General features: G+C 34.2%; 1 protein-coding gene across 3 annotated transcripts in view; it reads left to right on the top strand.

Moving 5' to 3' along the window:
- The window catches only part of LOC111507951 (uncharacterized), a 353,913-nt gene extending 337,256 nt beyond the window's left edge, over positions 1-16,657 (top strand). For 2 of the 3 annotated variants that reach the window (XM_074178365.1, XM_074178366.1), the window contains 7 exons: positions 2,695-2,991; positions 7,780-8,074; positions 10,876-11,217; positions 11,497-11,649; positions 12,946-13,066; positions 13,164-13,905; positions 15,882-16,657. In XM_074178365.1, coding sequence (XP_074034466.1) covers positions 2,695-2,991; positions 7,780-8,074; positions 10,876-11,217; positions 11,497-11,649; positions 12,946-13,066; positions 13,164-13,905; positions 15,882-16,450 — 2,519 coding nt within the window. In that variant the 3' untranslated portion in view covers positions 16,451-16,657. The remainder of the gene's footprint in view (positions 1-2,694; positions 2,992-7,779; positions 8,075-10,875; positions 11,218-11,496; positions 11,650-12,945; positions 13,067-13,163; positions 13,906-15,881) is intronic. The other variant, XM_074178367.1, reaches the window with a different exon arrangement.
- Positions 16,658-18,472: the final 1,815 nt, after the last annotated feature.

The raw sequence follows: 18,472 nt of genomic DNA, 5'->3' as shown, positions 1-18,472 counted from the left end.
AAAAAAGGTGTTTTTAAAGGCACCATCGCGAGTACAAGCATATGAAAAGTAACTACCAAACGTAGCACTACCCCCAGATACAATAATATCAACATGGTGGAAACTTGGTTGCAAGAAGATGAAAAATTTAACAGAATAGGCCCCAGTGCAATCAATTCAAGCAAACTGGCATTTGAGGATCCTTCAATCAAAAAAAATATTGCTATTATTTCAACACATCTCCACAATATAACCAATGCAATTCAGAAACTGTGCAAGTCTTTGGAAATATTAGAAAAAATATTGAACAGAGTAACACCCTTCCGAGTGCACTATCGCAAAAGGTGTGTGGCACATTGAATGCAGTTTCATATAGAAACCCCGGTCTTGAATGAATAAAGAAAATTGATGCATTTATCAACGGCACCAGACATATCCTGTCTGAAGAGGTCTCTGCAGAAATGTCGCCAAATTCCAAGTTCTGTCCAGTAACATTAGTTGACGTCGAAAGATCATTTTCTGTATATGAATTAATATTGAGTGACAAACGTCATAAGTTTGCTGCAGAAAACCTGAAAAATATGTTATTGTTTATTGTCACGAGAATTATAATGGATAAGTATAATTCTTGTCTATAATTTGTAGTTCATATTTAATTCATATTCAAAAAATATGTAACTAATATTGATATATGTATAAGATGTAAATGTTATGTGAAAATTAACTTAAATTCTTACAAGGATTTTTTTTGATGGTGCATATTTTGTGCATATTTCGCCCATTTTTAATGCTCATTTGCATGCACATTTCGACATTTTGATAGTGCATATAATCCGATGTCTAGTTATATTGGATTTCCATCAAGTATCGCTCAGTTCTATCTCAACTACTTCGAAGTTTAATGATTGTCGCATGTCTCTCTATTCAAGTTTTTGGAACGAGATAATTTATGAGAGTCTTCAATGAATGAAAAACATTCATTTGGTTAAAGTTGAGACAGTGATCATGATCCGAAAATGAAACACCAAAATTACATCAGAAATAGATCAATATTTTCAGAACATGTTTCAAAATCCGACGGTGATCATTGAGTAGAATGGAATAATACCAAAATGATCGCCAATGAACCACGTGCTAAGAGAAAAACTCAAAGATTCGCAGCTGTATCCCAGCTGATGTTTAATTCTAAACACGGTGCCAACTATTCGACGTTGTGTTGCGAAACTTCGTTTCAGAGATTTCGGCGTCGAAAATGAGCCCCGAAGTGGTTGACCTACAATAATCCAGGTCAAAGATTTGAGGACCCTGGTGGAGACTGACCTACCACAAACATTGCGTGGGAAGGCGGAAGAACTGCGTCAGCTTCCATGTGGTTTTTGATGGTTCAAAACGTATTGAAAAGATCAAAAAGTTCGAAAAGTGGGGCCCCATGATTTAAACAATCGACAGGTCCAACCAAAACTATCTTTTTTGGATCGAATCGTCACGTGTGATAAAAAGTGAATCATCTACGACAACAGGAGACGTTCAGGTCAGTGGTTGGACACAGCAATGAGCCAGCCAGGCATTTCCCAAAGGCGAAAATCCACCAGTAAAGAACACCGTTACTGCATGGTGGTCAGCGGCTGATTTACTTAAACTCTCTGCAACCGGGCTAAACAGAGTCCTATTGTGATCGAATGTACTGAAAATTGCATCAGCAGCAGCCGGCACTAGTCAACAAAACAGATCCGATCTTGCTCCACGATAACACCCGCACACATCACAAATTACGTTCTGAAAATTAACGAATTGAGTGTCAAAGTTCAACCTCACCCACCATACTCCTTAGACCTCTCGCCAATCAGGACCAGGCAAAAACGGCCTTTATCGACTGTATCGAACCCCGAGCACATATGCTAAAGTTAATAATCGATGGTGTTACGTTGACAATGGTGAATGAGTATTCACTGGGATATTACAGTTCGAAGTGGACTTATTAAATCGGACAAAACTTTTGAAGCAACCTAATATTCAACAGTTCCCGAGAAACTACTATTTCGTTTGAGTGAAATAATCTCCAAAGAATAGAATAAATATCTGTTGAAACTAAGAAAATATCTGCATATTGAATAATTCAATATTATAAATAATTCAAGGCGGTGAAAATAATTCAATTACAGTTGAATTTTTACTATAATCGTTCAACATTTTTTGTGTCAATTTTTATTACTGGAGGCTGATGAAAATACCAGGTGTGTAAGAAAAAAAGTAGACGTCAGATTTCTTTTTGACTATCAATTCATATCAGAATCAGTGGCGTATAAGGGTGTTTACCCTCCCGAAATGTTGAGAACTAATCTGTTTCAAAACTCCACACAAAACATCTAAATGGTATCCTTAACCTCTCCTCAAAGATTTTCAACCAATAACTCTGTTGGTGAAGAGCAAACACTTTTTTTTTTCGTCCACTCCTCTACCTCACACATATATCACATGATATTGTTTCCGTCAAACAATACCTCAACAATATTTTGAGAGAATTTAGAAACAAAATGTTACTTTGTTTTCCAAAGGTTTTGCACTACCATCTTCCCTCAAAAAAACCCTTTTTTTGTTACAATTTCTACACAAGAAGAAAATATTAGTTTTTCATTTCAATCAGTACATTATCTTCTTGGACTTTACTAACGTTGACTACAACCGTCGTATATCCAACAGTTTCAATTTTTTCAGGACCACCGGATCCTCCGAGTGGTAAACCTTGTATATCGGCCAGTCAAGACAACGTTACTGTAGCTTGGAGCAGCTCCCCTTACGATGGTGGTAAAATAGTCAACGGCTACGCCCTCGAGTACTCGATGGTCGGAAGCGACATTTGGACCGTACTGGCGGATGAGTGCCACTCTTTGAGTTACGTTGTTAGAGGGCTGCAACCCGGTGGGAGGTATGTGTTCAGAGTTCGAGCTTTCAACGTCCACGGATATAGCAGGCCGAGTCTGGAATCCGACGTGGTCATTTTGGAGGAACACGGTGAGTTTAAATCATTATAGTATATTCGGTATTGTCTGAAAGTGATAGAATGCCAGGAATACAAACATGTCGGTACATCGAAGTAACATAGTTGTCGCAAGCAAGTAACACTGCAATTCATCCACAAAATCTACCCGCTATGCCCCGCTAACGATCCATTAAAATAGTGACTTGCAACAAACAACATCAAAAGAGGCAACCGACACTTTTTCTCATATTGCGTTAAAGATAGCATTAAAAGGCGTCTGACTGGGTATATTAAAATAAATTTTCCAATGTTATATTCTGTATGATGCGAAGATAATTGAAATATCATAAAAACTAATTGTGTTCAAATATTTCATTTTGGGGAGGACAATTTATATTTGGAATAATTTTTTATTCAGGATTATTGTTACCTTTTACAGATCTATAAAATAATCAGAATATAAAATGCAAATATAAATACAAATGTAGAAAGGGCAAATAATTACTGATAAAAAATTATATGTTCGTTTTTTATGTAAGAAGAGTGTAGTGTTATAGAATTCTTGATTTTTTTTTTAACGCGCTTTCGAATTAAACTGAAGAATATCACAACTAACCACTGTGGAAAAAGCCAAGTCGGTCCTATTGATGGGTGTAGAGTGTCTGTTGACTGTATAATTCAAAGGAATATCTATACCGCATTCAAAAATACAATGTTTTTTCAATCCCCTAAATACTCACTTGTTGGAGAATGTCTTGGTTACTTCTGGACTTATTTTCACATTTCTCGTAGTTGATTTGTTATTTTGTTTGCAATGAATGAGATTTTTCAAATATATATAGATATACTACTGTAGTTTCTTTAATTTCTCAAACAGACTATATCAAATATGTTATTAGGTGATTTGGATTTTGTTGCTCCATTTATTCACTTATTCGCTCATTCATTAAATACGGATTATGAAAAAGTATGGAACCCTTAGAAATTTCGCGGTTTTTCTGATTAAACGAAAACCAAAAAGTCGCACCGTAGGTAACTTTCAACGAGAAATCTAACAGTCCAAGTGGATTTAACCGTGAACCTCATTTTCGAGGTCACTTGAAGAACAACTTTATTTTTTACAATGCAACTAAGTAACTCCAGTCTACATCCAACTTGGCGGACCGCCCAAAATGGGGCACTAGTTCTTGATGTACCCCTAACATAATGAAAATTCGTACTTTTTCGTTTTGGAAATTTTTGTATTGCCGTAATGCTTCTTTCAATGCTTGTTTCTCCGTAATCAATTAGAATTCGTAATATTTTTATAATTCTCAATCTTGGAAGTTACGAAAATATCAGTTTTTGGTCAAAATTCGATTGTTGTATGATTTGATATGATCAAATCATTTACCATCTCAAGCGCGTAGGCATTGCTTGGTTTCCATAGCAGGAAAAATTAATGCGTTATTGATATCTGGTAAGAACTGTCAGACGTTTATAAACATATCAAAGATGTATTCATATGATGAAAGGACTGATATGCTATTTAATTATGCAAAATCAAATAGAAATCCTTTATTGGCAAGGAAACTGTATGTTGAGCTATACCCGAATCGTTTTAGCCCGAACACCCAAATGTTTAGACGATTAGAAAGAAATTTGAGGGACTATGGTGCATTTGACAGAAAGAAAACAAGAAAATGTGTGGCTACTGAAAGTGTGAGAAATCAAATAAATGTTATGGGTGAGCAAATTTTACCACAAAAATTTACACAGTGAAAACATCTTTTTATTTTATGTAGGATTAACCAGTTACAAAAATTATGCTAATCAAGATTGTTCTTCACGAGAAATTGCCCACGAAATAGGGATTTCTGTAAAATACACCAGAACTATTTTGAAAAAGGTCATAATAACGGTTTCAACGCAGATATTATCCAGAAGTTAGTCAGGAAACAAAGCCGGAAATTCACTTGCAGATTAATATATCCTCAGGTCAAACAACCATAAATCAAGAAATGGGTAACGCTAACATATTTTGGAAAAAGAACAGAAATTATCGTAGGTTTCTTCAGAAAAAACAATATGGAAGTAGCATTCAGACCACATGCCAGGTTATCTCATTTTCTTTTCGAAGCCAAAGATAAGGTCGACAAGTTGGAAAAATCTGGAGTTTATAAGCTTAAATGTCCGGAATGTAATAGTGTTTATGTGGGACAATGCGGACGAAATTTCCAAAACGGTATGCCGAACATGAAAGGTCCTTCAGACTGGGAAAAAATGATTCCTTGGCATGCAACCACAAGTTTCCGAATCTAAACGATACGGAAATTCTGCACTATGCGAGGAAGGGTTGCAAACTCAATTATTTAGAATCCTTGGAAATTCACAAGCATAAATATTGCGGGTGTAACCTGTTATTTGACCAAATCGATTTAATTTACTCTCCGGTTTTTAAATTGGCACATGCGCATTGTGAACTGTAAATTCAGGTACTCAATCGAGTACCTGAATGGTATATATTAGCGAATGTAATGAATCATTCTTAGTTTATTGTTTAAGTTTGAAAATGTCCATATAGGACGAAACTGCAGTAACGTTAGGTACAGATGAAAGTGGTAAAAAAACATAGAAATTTTCATTTCTCTTTTCATCATGATCTTCTACTACATAGTAACGGCTTCATCCATCAATTTATTAAAAAAATAATAGTAATAAAATTCATAGCGTCTAATCAGACCACTCAGTTAAAATAGTTCTTCTGATTAGTGGAGTCCTACTTTAGAATCTCGATAACATACCTACTTGCCTCTCTATAAAATTAATCTTAGTAGTACAAATACAGAAGACCGTCATTTTTGGTGCTTGGAATCGTAATTATTTGCTATCGATATGACCAGCATATACGGATTCAGGTTATATCCATTGACATAGGGCTGTTCAGGGCCCGAGCCGAACTTCGCGAGCTGTCTCGAGCTTTTATAACAGTGTGAGAGTCCTGACCCCAGTATCTGAAAATGGAATTTATTCGTTTTCATAAAAAACTCGCGCAAATTCAAATGTTACTGTTACATCAGCTGAAATACCAACTAATACTTAATTTTTAAGTCGTCAAAGCTTTTTCAATTTTTTAAAAACACTTCTACTCGACGATAATTTCAGAATCTGTATCACTTAGTGTTTATTTGGCGAGTCCAAATATGATTCACTATTTCCTAATCGCTCATTTCCCTTCTCGGCATATTCTTCTTAATTTTTCCTATGTGGCTAACATGTTCAGAGGGTATATGTCAAATACAGTTCTTCTTTAACTCATTGTTGGTGTTTATAAACTTGACTTCTATGAAGTGCCTGCGGATTATGTATCGGACATGGAACAAGTTATATTTCTTGTTATCCTCTCTGGCAGTTTCTTTGACGTAAGAACTGTCAGGACTTAAATAAATTTTTGTTGCTTTCGATTTGTTCGTTGTTATCATATAAATGGTGCTTATTGATAATCAATGAATTCTCTATCTAAGATGTTATTGAATTTCCCGAGTTTCCGCTACCCTGCTACGAAGATTGGAATTCCTATATGATTGTCAACACTGCAAAACAACTGAATCACCTACATTCGAATAATTCATGTTACTGTTCCGATGATTCAAAAAATCTTCAAATCCATCTACTACCAAAACATCCATGACAACTGAATTCAAATGTGGCAGACTTTGATAAAATAAATTTCCACAGTATGAACCACTCGAAACGTATTTCAGCACACAATATCTCCATCACCAGTTCAACTGAAGAAACTACTGTGTATAGTTGAAACAAGTTTTAAATTAAATTGTGTATTCACTATCATGAATGTAGTGTTGTAAAATTTCCGGAAATATATTTTTTGGAAATATTTCCTGAAATATTGGAAATATATGGAAATATTGGAAACATTAAAAAAAATATTAGAAAATAAAATAGTTATTCATAAAAAAACAAAACAAAACAGAATGCTCATACTTAAACCCAAACAAACCAAAATAATGTCAAACTTCCTCAAAAAAACGAATAAACGAAACACAGAAACACTTAAACTTAAACTTAAACGCTATCATTACACTCAACATCTTCATCGTGCACGTCTACTGCCTCAAAATCTTCAAAAGATTCCAAAATTAAAATTGACCTATCACCTTTTTCCATTTTCTTTAACAAATTTTGATTATGGGATACATAGACTAGTTTGGCAGCTCTGTCATTAGTAAGTCTGTTTCTCTTTTTCGAATGAATGTGACTGTAAACGCTAAAACTGCGTTCCGTTGCTGCCGAAGATGGTGACATCATCAAAATTCGTATCGCTATTTGTGATAGTAAAGATCAAGAACAAAGTCCTTTCCACCAGCGAGTGGGTTAGGTATCAAAGGTACTTTTCCATATGAAGTTATTTCCAAATAATTTGCCACTCTTACAACGGTAATTTGCTATGACATCTATTATGTCTTGCTCGTTTATACTGAGCTTAGTTTTTGTTATATTAATTATACACTCTATGGCTAAAATAATTTGTGTTTTTTTGCCGAATTCTGCAGGTTGTTATGCCTGACGTTTCGTCTTCTACTGCGCTAAATATTATCAAAGACGATGAGGTAACGCAAGAAGTGCTCGAGTTACTGTTCCCGTTGTTTCTAACGCCAAAACTGCACTTTGACCGTTACTTCATCGTCTTTTATAATGTCGACCGCATTAGTAGACGAAACGCCAGTCATAAAAACCTGCAGACCATAGTCAAAAAACAAAAAATAGCTTTGACACTCATATATGTCTGTTTCTTCAATATTCGTTTGTTTTCATTTCAGATGAATCTATTTCGTTCGAACCAAGAATGGTATCTGTTGAACCTGGACCTGAATTCAAATCTCGATATGACGTTTTTGAAGAAATAGGAAAAGGACGATTTGGTGTCGTTCATAAAGTGATCGAAAAAGAAACGAATCAAAAACTTGCCGCCAAGTTCATTAAATGTAGGTCTTCCAAAGATAAAGATAAAGTACAAGACGAAATTGATATTATGAATCTCCTGAGACACCAAAAACTTTTACAACTAGCCGCTGCTTTCGAACATCCCAGAGAAATGATAATGATTATGGAATAGTAAGTTTATTTTCCTAAAGTTTCATTATTTCACAAACGATTCACATAATAAATTACTCTCGCACTGTTGAAAACTGATGTCAAAATGCATGTTACGTTCACTCCGGCAAACATTGTATTTGCAAAATGTAGGTCATATCCGTGTTAGGATCTTCATTCGGGTCTGAAGGCTGTCGTAGTTCAGAACTGTTTCCAAACCAGCACGAGTGGCTGGCTTCTTCAGAGGTTTATTCATCTTGATAGTTCATCGATGACCATCATATGAATTGATTCGAAATCCCTGAAATAACTAATGAAAACGAAGAATTGAAAAGGACATAGACATCATCAAAAATGATCTTCAACGGAATGGCTACTCCAAAGCGTTGTTGGAACAGACTTTGGCTAGAAGACAGTAGAAGCCTCGCAAGGACGAAAAGCCGTCACAACAAGTGCTTGCACTTCCCTACATCAGAGGATTATCGGGAAGGATAAAAAGAATTGGGTCCAAGTACAACATCAGAATCTGCTTCAGATCCTGAAACACTATCAGTAACAGCCTCACGAAAACCAGGCCACCAAATGCGGACTGCGATTCCAAGAATTGCATTTACCGGGTACCCTTTGAGTGCAGAAAATGCTATATCGATGAAACTAAGAGGCCATTGAAAGTTCGCATTGCCGAGCACAAGAAACACACACAGCTAGGAGAAACTAGCAAATCAGGAATAGCAGAGCATGTTTGGACCCATCAACATAACATCGAGTGGCCCCAAGTTGAGATCATTCACAGAGAGAAATATTAGTTTAGGAGGAAATTCAAAGAAGACGCATACATGTTGTCCAACAATGCATACAGCCAAACTAGCGTATAGATACGCAACATATGGAAACCCATAATCAAGCGAAAAAATTGCCAACTCCCGCCAAACGGTCATCTCCCGCTAAACTGGTGAAGAGAAAAGAGAAGATAAGTGAAAAAACTCGAACGACCCAAGTAGTCCTGTCATCACCTGAAGACGATTATGGATCAAAACGCCGTGAAGTAGCTGGGCTTGGAATCTCCTAATTTTTTATTTTATTTTTTGTTCAATTGTTCTATTTTTACTTGTATTTTATTTCACTGTTATTTTATTTCAGGTTTTTTTGCCTGATGAAATTGTTATTTTCAGCTATTCTTTTTCAATGCTTTCAGTTCTTTCAGGGATTTCAAATCATTTCATATAATATCAGGCAATGAAAGTCTGAACTAATGAAATTCAATGTATTCTATTCCATATTGACATCATTTCAGGATTGTAAACTCCTATTGGTTGATAGAAATACATATTTTCCAAATTTAGAAAATTTAATTTCCGGTATAATAATAGCAATTGAACAATTTCATAATAAAAATTATTAGTAATATTTGATATCACTGATATTGAAATCCGTAATAAAAAACCCAACATTTGAAGAATCCAAAAAATAAATAATTAATCTACTCTCCCAATCATTTATTTTATATTCTGTTACGTTTAGTAGGTATATTTTCCATAATATTTAATGTTGTGGACGATTTTATACACATTTCAATATACCCAAGCTCTGATGAAGTACATCATCCTCCGAGAGGATGTAGTAGTTAACTATGAAAATCTTCGCGTGTTTCACAAGATCTGAATTTCTCTAAACTGTCCAATAAAGAAGGTAGCTCAATTTTCAAAATTTCTTTCTCGATTATTATGGCACTATGATGTGAGATCTGTTTTTCATTTTTCCGTCAACCAACTATCGCCCTCTGTTAACGACAACCCTCAAACGTCAAAACTTGTGCTAACTAAGGATTGACAAGGTTTCAACTTTTAACGTGCGATTCCTAGCGCGGGTTAGACGTTAAGCAGCGAAAATCGATCGTATGGCCGTAGGGCTTGAACTCATGACAACCCAACCAGCTACCTTCCCACTTGTTAAATTTATTTTTCGACATTATTTTTACAAATTCATATTACTTATCATCTACAATTCCGATACCACTTTGGAGCACCTGAAGCTGATTTACTTCTCACTCATCCATTCGAAATTACAGTATTTAATTAGCATATAGAGAACTACTTCAAACACAACTCTAAAGCCATTGAGAAGTTTACAAAATGACGCCTCAGAATGCATTTTTCATCTAAATTTTTTAGAACCTGAAAATCTATATAAATCAAAGGGTTTATTCGATACTATTTATAAATACGAAATATGCGCCTTTCTGCAATCTGTTATGAAGAATAAAAGACATTCCAGTATGAAATGTATAGAAATCAACATAATCAGCTCAATAATCTTTCTACAAAAAATTTTAAATATGCATTTTCCAGAAAATCTAAATTTTACAAAAGAAATAATTGCGTATAATAAATTACCAAATGACGTTAAACTATTTTTTTATGAGAAGCAATTTAAAGTTGCATTGAAAAACAATTTGTTATATCAGTTCACATTGTCATATTTGTTTTGTTTTTGTTATTAATAAGAACAATTTTGAAATAGCTTCCTTCGAAGTTGTATATTTATATTTGAATATATCTTTTGTGAATAATTCCCTGTGAAAATACTGTAGTTTCTTGGGACTAAATAAATGATCATTAAATGTAGTACTGATACATATTTTTAGGTTTCCATACATTTCTGAAATTACAATAATAATGTTATTACATCAAGAAAATTATAAATATCTATTCATTCTGTTTTATGGATTCTGTAAAATTTCAATTAAAAAATTTTGTCGATTACTACGACTCCACTCAAGAAGAACCTTTCATAATCTATAACGTTAATATTATCATTTTCAGCATTTCCGGTGGTGAGCTATTCGAAAGAGTGGTTGCTGATGACTTTACGCTTACTGAAAAAGACTGTATTTTATTCATGCGACAAATTTGTGAAGGTGTTGCCTATATGCACTCTCAAAACGTCGTCCATTTAGACCTAAAACCTGAAAACATTATGTGTCACACTAGGACATCACATGAAATCAAGATTATCGACTTTGGATTAGCTCAAAAAATTGATCCCAAGGAGCCTGTTCGAGTTCTTTTTGGAACTCCTGAGTTCATTCCCCCCGAAATCATCAGCTACGAACCTGTTGGAGTAGAATCGGACATGTGGTCTTTAGGAGTGATATGTTATGTATTGTGAGTATAAAATAATGCAGTTGTCATTAATAAGTAAAAATAGAAATTACTACTTCACTCATCCATTTTCGCAAGCTACATTCGAAACCATTACATCAATTTTATGTCCCATAATCCGCAAGTGTACGCCTTTTAATTTCAATTTAAACAAGACATGAGCGTAGACTTACCTTTTTTATATCCAATGCCTGCTATATTTCCTGAGAAAGATCGTTTGTGAACAAATTTTGACGAAATAATATTTGACATCTCGCAATTGATGAAACATTTCTTTCGTAGGCTGTCCGGTTTGTCGCCATTCATGGGCGATAACGATTCTGAAACATTTGCCAATATCACTCGTGCTGATTACGATTTTGAAGATGAAGCGTTCAATACTGTTTCGCAAAATGCCAGAAACTTCATTGGAGCACTTTTGGTGAAGAGAAAGGAGTAAGTATCAGTTACGGCAAAAGGTCTGAGTATATCTACTACGATTCTCTTAAAATAGCATTTTCCTCGGCTTCCTGATCTAGAACCTATGTTCGAAGCGCAAAGATCACATCATCAATAATACCATAAATATTACTGCAGTTCTATACCAACACAAAACCGTTATTGTCAACACCTCGACACGTATTTTAATCACCAAGTAATCGTCTTCAAAAGAAAGAGGAAGTTCAATTTCCCTCTTGAAGATGATCACTTGGTGATTGAAACACGTGTCGAGGTGTCGAAAATTACGGCTTGGTGTTGGGATAGAACTCCAGTAATATTCATTACCACACCGAAGATTCCAAACAGTACATCACAAGTACAGTAATACCATAGTTGACCCAATAGTACTCCGTTTAAACTCGCGCAGGGTCTTTTTTAGGAATTCAATTTGCAATGTTCATTACTGAAATTGACAAAAAAATGAAAATTTGCTATGAGAAAAAATCAGTTCGAAGCAGCAATGTGTTTTTGTTTAGACAATCAATCCTATATGATCTCAAGCTCATAATGAACCTCAATTATAAGTAACTCATATTTCAGTTTTCGTCTGAATACTACTTAAATGATTGAATATTGAACATGGGTTTGAATCTGAAAGTTTTTCATTTCCTTTGAATATTCAGAAGGTTTAGAAAGGAGTCCGTTCGTAACTATCTGTCTGATATGAAATTCATTATTATTCTTCGTATACTGATTCTCATTATTTAAATAATTATGGATGTAGTCGTTACTACGTGATAGGTATCATCAGGAGATGATCTGAATAGTAGAAGTCTTGTTGGGTTCATGTAACGCCAGGTGTTCCTAATCTACCTATCGCACTCTAACACTTAAATTGTGATAACATCTTTACAATTTTTCCGTGGAAGGTTTGAAATTAGAAGAAATATTATTTTGCGAGGGCTTTTTCTTCCAGTTTGTAGGAATTCAAAAATCTTTCCCAAAAGCTGATCTCTCTTGAAAATATCATCCTTTCAATTTGAATGAAATTGACCAATACAAACATGATTTTAATAGCGGTTGCTTATGATTTCTTTCCAGTTCTGGAATACCGTAATGATTTTATTTAAAAAAATTTAATGCTAATTCAAATATAATAATGCAATGTAGAAATTGAATTTTTGGCATCCATTGGAAGAGTATGTTTCAGGTTTCTCTTGTTTTAAATTTCGTCAGCGCATGCCATTCACATTTCTTCATTTTTGACTTGAACATATCTAATGTAATATTTACTCACGATAATTTTTTCAGAGATCGTTTATCGGCGGAACAATGTCTCAAACACGTTTGGCTTGATCCAGAAACCCACCAAGAAACAGTTGTTTTGTGCACGGACAAACTCAAAAAATTCATCATTCGTCGCAAATGGCAGGTACGTCTCGTGCTAAATTGTGGGCATGCATTTTCGCCTTTCTTTGAATTTGTTTCCATGTGGTTTTTGCATGAGTGTTTTTTGCTTTTGCCCCCAGAAAACAGGCAATGCAATACGTGCCCTGGGTAGGATGGCCACGCTTTCTGCAAGCCGAAGGAATTCCGCCAATTCAACTCCAAACACCCCACGAACCTCTCTCTCTGGAACATTGATTCCGAGAATGTCCAGTCTGAACGAGGAAGATTCGCCAAATAACAGCATATCTAATGGTGCGACCAAGGTTGAATTGGATGAAATTTGCAAAAATATAGAAAGCTTCTCCACGGTTGAAACTTCTCCTGAAGAGATCGAGGAAACTTATACCCCTCACAGACCTGTTACGGATATCAAGAATGGAACCAGTAAATCCATTACAACAAGAGCATGTACCGAAAGAAGTGATAGTGGAATTAGCGATTGTTCAACACTTCTCACAACAGGCAGCTGTACTTCTACTCCACTACTAAGTAAAAAGTTTCGCATCAACGAAGAAGTTGAATACTCGAATGAAGACAAAGTCTTCAACACGTCGGCAACATTATTCCTGGGCAATAAAAATAACCTCGAAAATAACTCTAATGGGTTAGGGAATAGTGGTAAACGAATCAATGACAATATCGAACAACGAACTGAAACTGAATCTACTGATAAATATCGAAATGGACATGGACAATCTGAAGAACATATGGAGGAAGATGGTCAAATTTATAAAACATCTGTTGAAAATTTCCACCTGAAATCGGTTTCTAATTTGAAGTTGAGTGAAAAGATTGAGTCTTTTAGTAATGCATCTATCAAAAGTAAGTATTTTGATGTTTTTTTGCTTATTTTGTTACGAGCCTTAATTTCTAAAAAAGTAAATAATGAGTTTCTCAGACCACAACAACTTTTTTCAACCATCACATATTTCACAGTTACGTCATAAAAATGAAATATTTGAAACAAATCGAGTAATTTTTTTTTTTTTTTGATTCAATATACCAACTAATATCTGCCAGAAATCAAGTATATTCTAGGTCAGTGTATTACAAGCTGCAAAGGCTGATGAAGTCAATTGAACTATTTGGAACGTTACTCAAGAATTCAAAAATGTCTTTCAAAATTCTCAGAGAATTGCAATGAAATCAAACCTAAATCCAAGTTCATTTTCATTCACAACAACCTGTAAAACTCTCCTTGGCAAAGGTTAATTCAACCACTTCGGTGTCAACAGAAAATTATATAAACTGCCACAGATTCTGGTTTAGGTTCAGATTGTCTCTAATATCGCCAACCTGGTACAATACGCGACGAGATGGAAATTACTTTCCAGGCCAGTTGGGATCATCTTTTGATGACGCCATTTTTTGTGAAATGCGCATCAAAAAGAGTGCCGCAATTCTGGTGTGCGGAAGGAGTATTTTTGGTGAATAGTTAACAATAGATTTTATATGTGTGATTGGTGACTTGTTTACTTTGTATGTTTGACTACATATCATATACATTTTTTTCTACTTTAACATTCTGAGAACAGGTTTTTTTTCATTGATTATTAGTACTGATCTGACATAATGATATTGGAAAATAGAACCTCTTATATCCGTAAAATCAAGTGGTACATTCTTATATGTTATACATTTCACAGACAAATAATTGTCTTTGTTGAAATGAGGAAGGTCTGCATTATAAGGCTACTTCATACAGAGTGGTCGATATATATGTACTCATAAATATTATAGTCAATAATGAACATAAATTTATGTTGTTCGACATATATTTGAAACATGTACTGGAGATAATAAGATTTGAAGTTAATGGAAATGGTTGTTTTTAATGATTTTTGCTATATGAAAACTTCTCCGAAGTGAGTTAACAAGCGCTACAATATCAAACCATTTTGCAGCAAGATTTGAACTCATCCAAAGTAGCAAGATTTGAAATTATGAACTCATGAAACAGTGCCTGTTCTCATAATTTTTCAATGGATTGAGATTCAGTGCCAACATGAAAGGTCCCCTCTCAAATTTGAAACAAAATGAAACTATTCCTGATAATAATTATACAGTGTTCACAAATGATTTCAGTTAAGACGCTTTTCGCTACACGGTAGCTTCACGGAAGTGAAACGCGTCTTCTTCTACTTAATTTTGGTCCCAGCTTCCAGATGGCGCTATTATGATCAGTACTCTTTTTATTATAGTAAAAACTATAATAAAAACTTTGTCCGGGGAGTGCAAAAGTCTTACTTTACGCAATACTGCACCCCATTTTTATTTTTCCCAAATGAATAATTTTTGATAGGCACGTCTTCCTACGGCGGACATATACATACATATAAAATTATCATCTTCTTCATAACACATTATTCGTGGGATCCTACTCCCTCGTGGACATCCGGTCCACCCGGCCTCATACCGGCGTGAATAGGAGTAGGTATTATGTATTTTTTCACTTTAGCACTCCCAATTTTATTACTTAACCACTGATGTGGAAAGCATGAAATCTTTCTAACGCCCTGATATTGATAGATCGAATAAAATATACTACATATTTTCCTACGATAAACACGTTCGAAGTTTCATTATATATTCAAATTGTGACAGTTGTTTCATGGTATTCTGTTTTCAAATTTCCACATAATATAGTATTGATTTACACTCCATATCTCTTAAGTTTATCATCGAATATGTACTGTTACAATACGGTATCAAATGGTTTTTTTTTTCACCCTGTAAATGTTCCGTTTTGTGTTCTGCTAACCCTCCAAAAGTGTGAAATATTATATTTTATGTTACAGGTAAACCGCCAAGTGCGTCAGATGGCCTGAAGAGGTTGCCAATTTATATTTCCAGAACTGTAGCTGGGACAATAAAGAAATTTGATACCCCCGACAAATCGACATACTCTATGAGAAAAACCATCGACCAACAAAACAAAACCATGTCGAATACAATACTTCGTGACAGTTGTAATGATGGTAATCACGACAAAGAAAGTAGTGTAGAATCAGTTACTACAAAAGAATGTGAACCTGTTTCTAGAGTTGAAAAAATTGTAGAGAAATTTTCAAGTAATGAAAAATTGTCTGATGATGTGTTGTCCTCCGCTTCAACTACCATTAGGTACAGGAGTCCTTCTCCGTCTGTATTGAGGAAAACCCACGCACTAATAGCCAAAGGACAGTGTAATGATGAATATATACTTAAGGCTGGCATGGATAGTTCTCAACTCTCTCCAAAGTTGGCACCGAAATTTGGTTCAATCAACATCACTTCTCCCAAATCTCCACTTGTAAATAAAAAAGACAAACCAAAAAGTGAGAGTTTCCAGAAAGCTGCTGCTTTTTGGAATTCACCAAAAACTTGAAAACGTTGAAATACCTTCACTTCATGTGTGTAAATCATATTGTATATAATATATTTTAAATATTACCAAATCAAGTGCCTTGAAATGAAATATTGAATTAGATTAGATTAAAAGTTTTATTTTTGTGTTTACAAGAACTGTTGTACCCTCCAATATCGAATATATATTTATTGATATCTAATTAATCCAGTGAAATACTCATTGTCCCATCAGACTTTCATTTCTCCATATCCATATTGACCAAAATAAATTATTCCGTGATCATCCCACTATATCCTACATTAATTTCATAGAACACTTTCGCGAAATGCATCCCTTTCATGAAAACACGGACATAATTTAAACACAAAAGAATCTCAGATTTAAAAGTAGCGAGAATTAGATTTAGTGACACTCCATGAAGTTGCATTCCAAAGAAATAGAAAGTGAAATTTCTTGTTAAATCGAGTGTATTGGCAATGATCCCTCACCAATAACACTTCCTGGAAGCTCAAACTTATAATAATAATGATATTTCCCAAGAGACAAAACATTGAATTGCAATAGTCAAGTCTAGCAAAAAGAACATACAAGGTAAATTTAACAATATCACATTCAGAGTTTTGGAATACAAAGGCTCGCCGTTAAAAATATATAAAAACATAAAAGAATGATTATACATGTGGAAATGTAAAATATAACATAAACATTAATAACAATATCTTCTGAAAATAATTCATCTGTTGAAAAAAACATCTTGTAAAAAGTAATTTTTTGAGTTGTTTTTTGAGTTGTTTTGGTAATTTATTAAATGCAGGTAAGCCATTATTCACAGGAGAGCAGAAATGTACTCTATTTTTACAAATTAGTATATGGAAGTGATTTTGAGAACGAGTATTTACTTGATAATAATAATAATAATAATAGATATGCTTTATTGTCCAAAGAAAAGTTCTCATTGACAAAGCTCTGGTGATTATTTTGAGATAGAAAAAACATAGTCAAGTTCATGAAATCAGAATATAAGCTAGTAGATTGATAAAAATATCTAGAGTCCTACCATAAATATAAAAATAAAAATTTTGAAAGTCGCATTTTCTGAAAAACTTTGGATTATATACAATGTAAATGTAATATAAATAAATATAAACAAAATAACATATCTATATGAATATATAAACATATATATATATATATATATATATATATATATATATATATATATATATAACTGTAACTAACGTTACAAACTTATACAATAAACTTAATGTTTAAACTAAACGATAAACTAAATGTTTATGATGAAACTGCAGTAACGTTAGTTACAAATGAAAGTGGTAAGAAACATAGAAATTTTCATTTCTCTTTTCAGTATGATCTCCTACCACGTAGTAACGGCTACATCCATCAATTTATTGAGTATTAGTTGATGTATATCGTAATTCTTCACAAAACTATCTCTATTCTTCAAAATATAGAGACGCAATTCAAAAATATATAAAGATGGAAGTGTTAAGATTTCATATTTGCTGAGAAAACTTTTACAGCTCTCGGTACTAGGCACATTTATGATGCACCTGATGATTTTTTTAGTGCAATGAAAACTTCCTGAGACGTGGTTGACCATCCCCAGAAACAAATACCATAGCGCATACGACTTTCCACTTGCCCGTAATATACCATCAGCAATTGAGAATGTGTAAGTACCGTTCTCAAATGTTTCAGAAGATAGCACTACGAATGATCCGCTGATATCAGACTCGAACAATGTACTTTCCAATCGAGATGTTCATCAATGCACATTCCTAAAAACTTGACATGGGTGGCAGATTTGGAAATTGGTTTGTCATTTACGGTGAGATCGGGTTTTGTACGCATTTTTTGACGCTTGTGAAATCTAAGATATTGTGTCTTATTCACATTGAAAAATAATCATTTGTTATATGACCATGTAGCCAATGATCGGATCAGCTCATTACGTGTTCCGAGCATTTCATCAGAATGATCTGACATATCTACAGAGATATCATCTGCTTACATTGT

The sequence above is a fragment of the Leptinotarsa decemlineata genome, unplaced genomic scaffold, assembly GCF_025532065.1.
Source record: "Leptinotarsa decemlineata unplaced genomic scaffold, Ldec_3_MD MMD2_tig00003736_RagTag_RagTag, whole genome shotgun sequence".
NCBI classification, from domain to species: domain Eukaryota; kingdom Metazoa; phylum Arthropoda; class Insecta; order Coleoptera; family Chrysomelidae; genus Leptinotarsa; species Leptinotarsa decemlineata.
This window is presented reverse-complemented; position numbering and strand designations above follow the sequence as displayed.